The 9,762-nt window shown below is 37.8% G+C and overlaps 1 protein-coding gene across 2 annotated transcripts; it reads right to left on the bottom strand.

The window, feature by feature from the left end:
- Positions 1-3,006: 3,006 nt before the first annotated feature.
- LOC129793295 (LIM/homeobox protein LMX-1.2) lies at positions 3,007-9,721 on the bottom strand. 2 transcript variants are annotated; one of them, XM_055833138.1, is made up of 6 exons: positions 9,429-9,721; positions 7,102-7,327; positions 5,390-5,810; positions 5,048-5,195; positions 3,620-3,718; positions 3,007-3,192 (listed from the first exon to the last, which is right to left on the bottom strand). In XM_055833138.1, the coding sequence occupies exons 1-6, from the start codon at positions 9,439-9,441 to the stop codon at positions 3,038-3,040; spliced, it is 1,062 nt and encodes a 353-aa protein (XP_055689113.1). In that variant the 5' UTR covers positions 9,442-9,721; the 3' UTR covers positions 3,007-3,037. The 2 variants fall into 2 exon arrangements, with proteins under 2 accessions (XP_055689113.1, XP_055689112.1); XM_055833137.1 differs by lacking the exon at positions 9,429-9,721 and having other exon boundaries at positions 7,102-7,686.
- Positions 9,722-9,762: the final 41 nt, after the last annotated feature.

Raw genomic sequence — 9,762 nt, 5'->3', positions numbered from 1 at the left:
CACCCTTACTCCTCTGGGACTTTTTTCCGTAGCTTTTTCTCTCAAGGAAAACCCGGTGCGACGAATAAATTGCCAAACATACACAATTTTGCGGAGGTCCTTTTGCTGACTCGTAGATTCCATTGTAGCAAAATGTATAACAAAAAAAGTGAACAGTCAAGTACCCCAAACTCTCAGCATTTTTCCACGATTAAATCCGCATGCGAGACAGCAGGGATTAATGTGTCGCTTTCATAAATAAACAAGTCGAGAGGACATCAAAAATATTTCAACAGTGACACGCGATACTAATTCCTGGATAAATAAATTTTCCAACCAGGCTAAATAAACAAGAAATCCCTCAATTGTATTTATTGCCCAGTCAAATGGTTTTCTTTTGTCTATGGTCTGGCCATTTTGTGATGTTTGCTCTGGGAAGATTTTTCGGTGTGGGAATTTCCAGACTCTTTTTGGAAAATCCCAATTTTCGTTTTCAACAACAGCCGTGGCAAAGACACAAAGTGTAAAGAGGAAATTTGCAAAAATGCTAATTAAATTTTTAACAAACTTCCTCTTGCTGAAGGTTTTGTTAATAATGAGAAAATTTAATGTGCTATCTTTCATGATTTATTTTTTGTCTTTAAGTTTTTAATATTCTTGTAGGAATTTCGTGTTTTTAATCTGACTTTACATTATCAAGATTATCAACGTCCCTGTAATGTGAAAAGGCGTCAGGTAAATCGAAATTAAAAAAAATATGTATTTTTATGTTACTTTGAGCAAAAACAAGAATATTTAACTAGATAAACTTCTTGGTTGGAATATCATGCTCTGAGCATGAAACCAGAAGCATCAATAGGAAAAAGATTTAAACAGCATGATCCCTCTGTTTAAACTAAATTTATATTCTCCTCTATCATTTCACAAACATTAACGTCCCCTATGTTGATTTGTTCAATGGAACTCCCTTGAAAGGCACATAGCAGGGAGGGTATATCGGCGGGAAGAATATGGTTAGAGACATTGTCATGATGCTGGGCATATTTCAATTTGTCACACTATGAGGGTCATATGCTACAAAGTCATTGAGGGGGTGCATTTTTGCATTCCGCTGAGAAATTTTTTCACTATGCATGAGCTGATACATTTGCGTGTGAATCCACCCACCTGTGTTGCTTGTACTTTAATATCAATTTATCAAACGTTATCAGTGTGCGCCTCTCTTGTCACTCTTGTGGCGCATTTTGTATATTTCCAATCGATTGCGGGCGCTATCGCAAAACACGGAATTTCCGCTCTGATCCCTGTCATATATATATACCTACCATACAACAAAATTCAGCGCTTTGAGTTCAAAGAATGCGATGGAAATTGATCGCAAAAGAGCTCTAGCCTGGCAAACAAGGGGGTGAGGCGAACATAAAAACACCCTGACACTGAGGAATGTGGTATTTCTATTGTGTGCACACACCAAAGAGGGTGCCGCGCTCGTTTTCCACGCACGAGGGTCCGCCACTTGTGCTAGCCCCCGTGATGATGGCGTGTGTTGGCCCGAAAACGAGCTCCCTGATGTATGTGTTTCAATCAAATTTACCGAATCGCTGATTCTCAATGATGGTAATTTATTGCATGGAATATTTTGATGAATTATGTGAAAAAGCAGAACGATGACATTGCCTGGCAATTGTAATGCGGTCACTTCATTTCTCATTAATTTATCTAACCCTTGTCTCGATGCTCTTTTTTCACAATGTGATTTTTGCATTAAAATAGGTATTTAATAATTTATTTGTGGAATAAGTTATTTGAAACCAGGCGTCCTCACTGTAGTAGTATCTTTTCGTCAATTCTTAACAATTAATAAAAAAAAACTTTGCCCACTAATATTGCTCATAAATCAAATTCCAACGCGTAAATTAAACAAACTCTAATAACAGGCCCCATCAATATTGAGTCTTACCTAGGAAAACTAGTGAAAATTAAGGAGAAAAACCTTACCTTATATGTTGTGTGTCCTCACCTTGAGATTCATTTGATATTAGTTTTATAAATCCCTAACTTGTGGTTGAATTTTGTGAGGATGAATGCTCGGCTAATGCACGGTTTAATTATTTTAATTTTAAATTTAATTTATTTCAATACGCAAAGGTACAATAGTAAATAGAATGTATACGTCAGCTTCTATTTGCCTTGACTAAAAAAAACTTTGATCTCTAAATTGCAGTAAAATTGAAACTTTTAATAACTACCAGGCGCCTCCATCTCAATTTTGGGGTAAACACATTTACAGAATTACCATACAACTTTTTTTTGTTAATTCGTTATATGAATTGAACCACCATTCACCGTACAAATTTCCCTTTGTACGGGACCGTACTGTAGCCAAATATTGTAATATAAAATTTGCAACATATCCCCCGTTCAAAGGCGGATGTAATTTTGGTGAAAAACCAACGGGAAGCCACAGCATTGCAAAATGGGAGAGTCTTTCGAAGGAACATCTCTATAACACTTTGTATATGTATATAGCCGTAGATGATACCACTTATGGCGCAACAAAGTCTCTAAACTTCTTGAGATTCACAAAGTTGTTCCCTCCTTTTTGGTACTTTCGGGTCAAACAAAATTTCTTGGCCGACAAGGAGGTGGTTTGGGTTTTTGCTTAAAGGTTGAAATTTAATCGGAACTTTTGCCGCTTTCACCATCATTACGGGTTTGTGCCATTTACCCTGTAAGTGGGTGGCTCCACCAAAAACCGCATGGATTTTCCTACCAAATGTAGCGGGAGGGGGTTGGATGTTTCTCCGCACCAACAAATAGGGAAAAGTGGTATATCTTTGCCTAAAACTTTTCCTCTAACATAAAAGCTACACCCCCTGCCTGCGAGGGTACAGTATTAACATTGTTTCGCCTTAAACAATCGTCCGAAACATAATAGAATTGACTTTAGGGGAACGCACATCTCCCAAAAATGAGTGAAAAATAGGAATGGGGATTTTGCCGCAGTAGAAGATGCGAAACAAGAAATTTTTGGTGCTCATACTTTTATTAACAACTTTCATTGTCGAATCATCTTCTCATCGTCAGCAAAGAAGTAGAGATTCTGCATGGAGTAGAGTCTATCGATGGGATTGGCAAAGTTTCCACCGTTTATTTGATTAATCATCCCGTGGAAGTTTGTGATGTGTTCCCTCATCTGATGGTCAGCTGTATCTGTATTGAAGTAAGAAATACAAAAAAATCCTCTTTATTGCAATTGGAAGAAAGAAAAAATCCACGCAGAATATCTCTTTCGGATGAGGGGTGCGACGTAAAGAAACTTTCGCCGGATATCCTAATGTTTTGTACGCATTTTTTTCTCTACAGGAAAGGATAACAATATGGGGGTGGTTTACAGGTGGCTCATGTATTATGGGTGTGTGTGTGTGATGCCAGAAAACCACCCTAAAGTGCTATTTTATTTTATTACAAATTTCTGGGAAAAAGTTTGCCCAAGGGGGTGTGGGACGTTTACACGCGGATATGCAAGAAAATGAATTTTTGATTAAGCTTTACTGCGTGGGGATGCTCACAAAAAGGGTTGTGTGGGACTTATTGAGGGAAATATTTTATATTTATTGCTACGGAGAAATTTTCTCACCAATTGATGCTACATCATGCCGCTGAGGCTCTAGTTTGAGGAAGTTTTCTTCACTGGGGGACATTACGGATGTGCCGGAAGTGAGGGAATCATTGTCACCTGAAAGGGAAAAAAATATGAAATTCATGAATTTCTCTCAATATTTATTAGAAGTCAATCATAACGCGTCCAGTTATAAGAGTTGGTGTCCCACAACGTGTAGAAGTTTGTTTATGCGTTGTAGTGCGATTTGTGAGCAGAATTAGTAGGCAAAGTTGATTTTTTTTGTGAAATTCAGCAATTTGATGCATAAAAATGATCATATCTTTGGTTCTATAAGACCTATAGAAATTTCGTGACTAGTTTTGGAAAGGTCTTGAAATAAGCTATAATTTGACATATATCTCAATGATTTTCAAGGTCACCTCCAGAACACAAAATGGCGGATTTTTGTTTCACAAAAAGGTTTTTTCGCATTTTTCGTCCTGAAGGAATGGTTCTAGAGGTTTCTGATGTTCTAGAAAGTTGTAGATAATTGCAAAACCTTTAATTAGATACCAAAGTGAGCAAAATCGGACAGACCGTTCAAGAGATATGGCTCTTAGAACTTTTCAAATGCAAGAATTTTTCAAATGGCCATATCTTCTAAACGGAGACATAGATTTTCTTCATTTTCGGACTGGTGAAAGATATTGAGTCAGGCTACAACATATCAAAATTTAAAGGAAATCTATAACAGATGTTCGGAGATATTGCCCCTTAAAGTTAGGCAATTTTTGTTTTTGATTTTAGCGCCTCTTGCGGATGTTTTTGAAACTTGGAATGTTCTAGACAGTTGTAGGGCTTCGCAATACCTTTCATTTGATACCAAGATGGTCAAAATCGGTCAAGCCGTTCTCGAGATATATCGAAAAAATACTTTTTGCTTTAGACCGCCATATTTGCTAAACGGCTTGACCGATTTTCAAGTATGAATTATCGATGAAAGTGTCTCACTGAGCCTTACAACATACTAAAATTTCAGATCTCTAGCTATAAGGGAACTGGTTGACAGTAGTTCAAAATGGCGGACGGCGGCCATCTTGGATTTTATAAATGCGAAAAAATGAAATTTTACACCCACATTTCTATAGAAAACTTCAAACCGGAAGTCTCTATCTGTTACCGTTTTTGAGATATAAGGCAAAGTTTGGGCGACCGGCAGGACGGCCGGCCGGCAGGACGGCCGGCCGGCCGGATCAAAAATTTTCCACCACCATTTTTGGAATGTGGGTTGTCTGAAACGTGCTCATACCAAGTTTGAGCCCGATCTGAGGTGGTCGGTTTTTCCGACGATTACAATACTTGGTGTTGGCCACGAAGTGGAACACCAACTAATAGGCTTCTGCGGTTCGATTTCTTCTTCGAGCTTTTATCAATTATGTACATTTTAAATTTATTTTTGCTTACTTTGAGGATCTTCCTTAATTTGTAAACATTTCTCCCTCTTTTTGGATCCTTTCTTGCCCTTTTCATCATCCTCATCGGCTGATTCACTTTTGCACTTTTCCTTTTTTTCCATTTTCTTCATTTTTGCACGTTGATTCTGGAACCACACCTGAAAATGCACATTTTAAATTGCGGCAAATTCGCTTAACCGCGAAAATGGAAACATTTTTCACATGAGTGCATCATCACATGAATGTCCATTGATTTCTATGCGTGTTCTGTGGGGTGCTCTGTGTGTGGTTTCATTATCACTAAAATGAGTGGATGCAACGTGGTGGAAAGGCACTCCCCATGTGGACTGACCTGAACAATTCGCAAGCTGAGACCAGTGTCACTGGCGAGGCTTTCGCGGGTTTTGCGGCATGGCCGTGGGGAGATGTCGAAGCACGCTTTGAAGGCCCTCCGTTGTTGCGTGGTGAGGATGGTGCGTGGTCTCTTTGGTCCACGTCGGCTGTTGCGCCCAAAGTCCTCCGCAAAGTCTTCTGGATCATTGTAGACGGCTGCCGAGATGGATTGGAGCATCTCAACTTCCTTCTCATAGTCTGTGCGACAGAAAAGCTGCCCCTGCTTCAAGACATAGTGGTCCCCCTTCTGCAGTTGCACCCCACACACGACGCACACAAAGCATTTAAGGTGGAAGAGATCATCCGCATCTGTTCGCATTACAAACTCATCCGATGAGATGCGCTCGCCACACGCCAAGCACTTGTTCTTTACGAATAATCTGCAACGAGACAATGGAAGCTGCATCATCTCGCGCGGAGGCAGCTGCAGTGTGTGAGAATCGTGCCCTGAATAGGTGGTGGTGTCTTAAAAAGGGGTGAAAATTTTCCTAATAATAAAAAGTCACCCTCACAAAAGTTAATGAGGGATGCTGCTGCACCAATTCATCCCTCATCGCTTCACAAAATGATGATTCAGTTATTTACTTTTGACCTTCTCCTCGCCATACAGCCCCGGGGATACACCATCCCATGGTGACCAAACAACCAAAAGGAGATCTCATTTTGTCCTCGTGGCCCAAAGAAAAATAAACAAATCCCCGATTTATTTTCCTCGCCAGACTCTTCGTGATATATTGCCATGAGTATGGAGGATGGGACTTTCCAATATTCTTCATCTTTTTCGCCTTTCAAAGAAAAACTCATCTATTTCCTTCCTCACCAAAAGCAAATAACTCGCCCTTTCCTCGTTTAGTTTCCCGATGATGTCAACCTATCCTGCAGCATTGCGAAACCCAAAGAACGTAAATCTTACTTCCTTATATCATTCTTTTATCTTTTGATATCCTTCGAGGCATTTCTTTGAATTAATAATTTTCTACCTATATCCAAGAAAAAATGTCAAAGGAGTTTATTCATTTAATTCTGACTCTATTAAAAAGTTGAATTTGACTGAAAATATTGGTAATAAATCCTAAAACAATTCAAGAAGAAAAAAACAAACATAACTAATATTTTGATTGCACCACCTTCCCGATTCTTTATATTTTCACTAAAAAGGAACATCTTGAGCTGGGTAAATAAAATGCTATAATGATGGCAAAGACCCCATACGTGGCTGTACTAATATTTTTTTTTATAAAAACGGTAATCGTTAAATTGAATTGATTGGCATCGTGGCAGATTTAATGTGTGACTTATTTGAGTCATTGTGTCCATCGACGAGGTCATAAATATGTGGCGAAAGAAGATAAATTAACCCCTTTCAGCATTAATAGCATCACGAGGCTGTTTATTTGTCATCGCGTACCCCATTTGTCTCATTCACCTCACTGATTGCTTCCCAAATCGTCGCCCTTTATACCCGGGGGCCGGGCTGTCCGGGAAGAGACATCGCGCGACAATTGAAACACAAATTGCCGCCAAAATGTGCTAAATGAGCCTATCTCAGGGGCGACGATGGGTTACTATCTATAGTGCGATAAGTTTTTCAGACTGTGTGTGTGTGTGTGGGGGAAATGATCTTCAAATAGACATATGTACATTGTACACATACATATGTAGGTTAGGTACCTCTCATAATCGATGCGACAGAAGAGCTTCCCGTCTCGACTGAAGCAGGAATCCCGAAGGCGTCCAGAACATGAGGTACAGTTGAGACATGCCTCGTGGTAGGTCATCTCAACGACTTGCATGATGTATCGATCACAAATTGGTCGATAGCAGGAGCCACACAGTGGTGAATCGTCTCTTATCTGTGACGATCCGGCGCCTTCCGGACATTTCCCATCCATGGGAACTTGGTCAGGTGGGTCAGATGGGTGGAGAAAATTCGCAGGGGGAAAAGGGAGAAAAGTTAATTTCATTTAGCACTCCACTAATGGTCGGGAATCCCATTGGCAAATATTGGATTTTTCACACATTACACCATAATTTGCATATTAACAGCCGCATGGGACGAATTTATGTTACGGGCTGCAAGAAACTCTTTTGTTTCCCATTTATTGGGAAAATTTAAATAATTCCACGAATTGTGGGGATTCCGCACTGCAGAAACTCTGTCTCAAATGAGTCAACATTTTGTGGCAATATAAGAAACTTTATGGCGTTTTTTGTACTTTTTTTTATAAAAAGAAATCGTCATCCCAGTTTGAGCTAAAAACATTAATGTTGTGAACGAAAAGAAAAACAAAAGAAATCAAAACCCGCTCAATTTACAACAATCCTTAAAGAACTGCTCCGGTTTTTCTTGAAAACCACCTTCAGTTAATACTTAACTGCAGGGCATATAGGTAGATGTACATATAAGAAACGTTCTTCAGTTCTTCAGTCATTAAGAAAAACTGGAAATCTTTTACTTTTATAAACAGAAAAGAATAGCTTAATTGCAAATAGGGAAGAATGATTCAATCACGGCCATTTTTATTTAATTATTGATGTCCTAATTTTTTCAGTTGAAAAATATCTTTAAATGATTTGTCTCAATAAGAAAGACAGAAATATTCAAATTGAGTTTTAGCAAAAAAATATTACCTACAATTTTTTTTAGTAGATATTCCAATCATGATTAATTGTACAAAATCTATTCAAATCAACCTTACATCGAAGCCAAATCTTCTAATGAAAAAATAATGCAAATTGCATCTACAAATTAAGTTGTTAATTTAATTTTATTATCGAGAAATTAAATAATGATTCCAATAAATTGTCAAGTCATTTATTAAACCATTTTCAACGGCTTAGAAATTTAAAAAAAAACTCAAAACCTTCTTGAAGAGATTTTTAACTTTGGTTTTTTTAAACTTGAATTTGGAAATTGTATTTTATGTAAATTGTATCTTATTGATAAAAAAAAATGAATTCTTTTGATAATTCGTCCTTAATTTTGCTGCTTCTATTGAGATACACTACAAAGACGATGATGGACGCACGCACAGACTTAAAAAAAATTCAAAATACCGAAACCTAAATGTCCTTTTAGTATTCAATTTGAAGCGCATTCACTCAATATAATTTTCATTAAGCAAATTTATCAATTTATTAAAGCTCCTTATAATAAGTTTAACAACATGTTTTTGCCTTTAAAATGCAAAACAATTTCATAAAGTTTTTTTTCTTCTCTAAATTACCTCAATGTTGGAAAATTTCCATGAAAAGGAGAAACCCTTCGTGTTTGAAAAAAATAAAGCAGAGAAATCTCATTTCGCTCCCTTTTATGCCATAATACGAATCTTCATACATGAAGAGCTGTCCTCCAATATTAAACGGATGAACCATATGTTTCCCAATTGTCTCCCGCAGGAGTCATATCGGTGTCTGTTCTAATAAGCTTACACGCGAGACATACATTGCCAATGGGATATGTATAGAGGAAGATATGGTGGAGATAAACCCCAGCACCAAAACACCTGTTCCCTTTCGCGACTAACTTGAACTTTAGTGTGTTGGGCTGGACGTGCTCGAAAACGGAGTCAATATGACAAATCACTATTATGTACTCATTTAATCCGATTATGATTATTTTTACCCCCATTGGGACTCTTCACTATAGGGTAGATTTTAATCTTTAATCTTTCAGGCACAAAAGCAAACATATTGACTTCACTTTTCGCCTCTTTGCACTATACACATCAAACAATTAATTTGATACAAATTGTTCAAAGAGGGTTACTTTTTTGAGTTTATCTCTATATTTTTATTGATATTTGATGGGAAAGTGTGGTGTAATATACGTTTAAAATTAATAAAAATCATTTTAAAGCTTAGAAGAAAAGTATGGTGTGAAATTCCGTCGGTAAGCCATGAAGCATATGCTTCATGTCTCCCTGACGCTATAATTTTTGTTAAATCAAAAGGAGAAAAAGGTTAAAAAGAATAGAGAAAAATGTAATAAAACTCACTGTATGACAGCATTTTGGATGAAAAATCCTCCCTTTGAGGACTCTCGTGAGTTTCTCCGTTTGTGACACACTTGAACTGCAAAAAACACTCGTTTCCACACTAAACTTCCAATAAACGTGTTTGTTACGCTTTATTTTATTTTAAAGCGCAGTCGATGGCAAAAAAAATGTGCAAGAGATGTAAAAATCACTTTGGCGGGATTTTGCAAAAGACAAAAAAATGCGCGTTACGTGAAAATGCGGCTGGAAAAGTAGAAAATCCAGATCATCGTGTTGCCTCGCCTCAGTAGTATGGTGAAAGAAAAGGCGCCAGGAAGACGACGGTTGCCATTTT

The sequence above is a fragment of the Lutzomyia longipalpis genome, chromosome 3 (assembly GCF_024334085.1).
Source record: "Lutzomyia longipalpis isolate SR_M1_2022 chromosome 3, ASM2433408v1".
In the NCBI taxonomy this organism is placed as follows: domain Eukaryota; kingdom Metazoa; phylum Arthropoda; class Insecta; order Diptera; family Psychodidae; genus Lutzomyia; species Lutzomyia longipalpis.
Note: the sequence above shows the minus strand (reverse complement) of the source record. Positions and strands in the feature narration are given on the sequence as shown.

Excerpts from the sequence above, each read along its gene's own strand:
- LOC129793295 (XM_055833137.1), bottom strand. The coding sequence starts at position 7,394 with ATGAAATTAACTTTTCTCCCTTTTCCCCCTGCGAATTTTCTCCACCCA. Across the intron at positions 5,811-7,101 it reads TGTCGCATCGATTATGAGAG|ATTATTCGTAAAGAACAAGT; the intron begins GTACCTAACCTA and ends GTCTCGTTGCAG. Across the intron at positions 3,193-3,619 it reads GCATGATGTAGCATCAATTG|ATACAGCTGACCATCAGATG; the intron begins GTGAGAAAATTT and ends ACTTCAATACAG.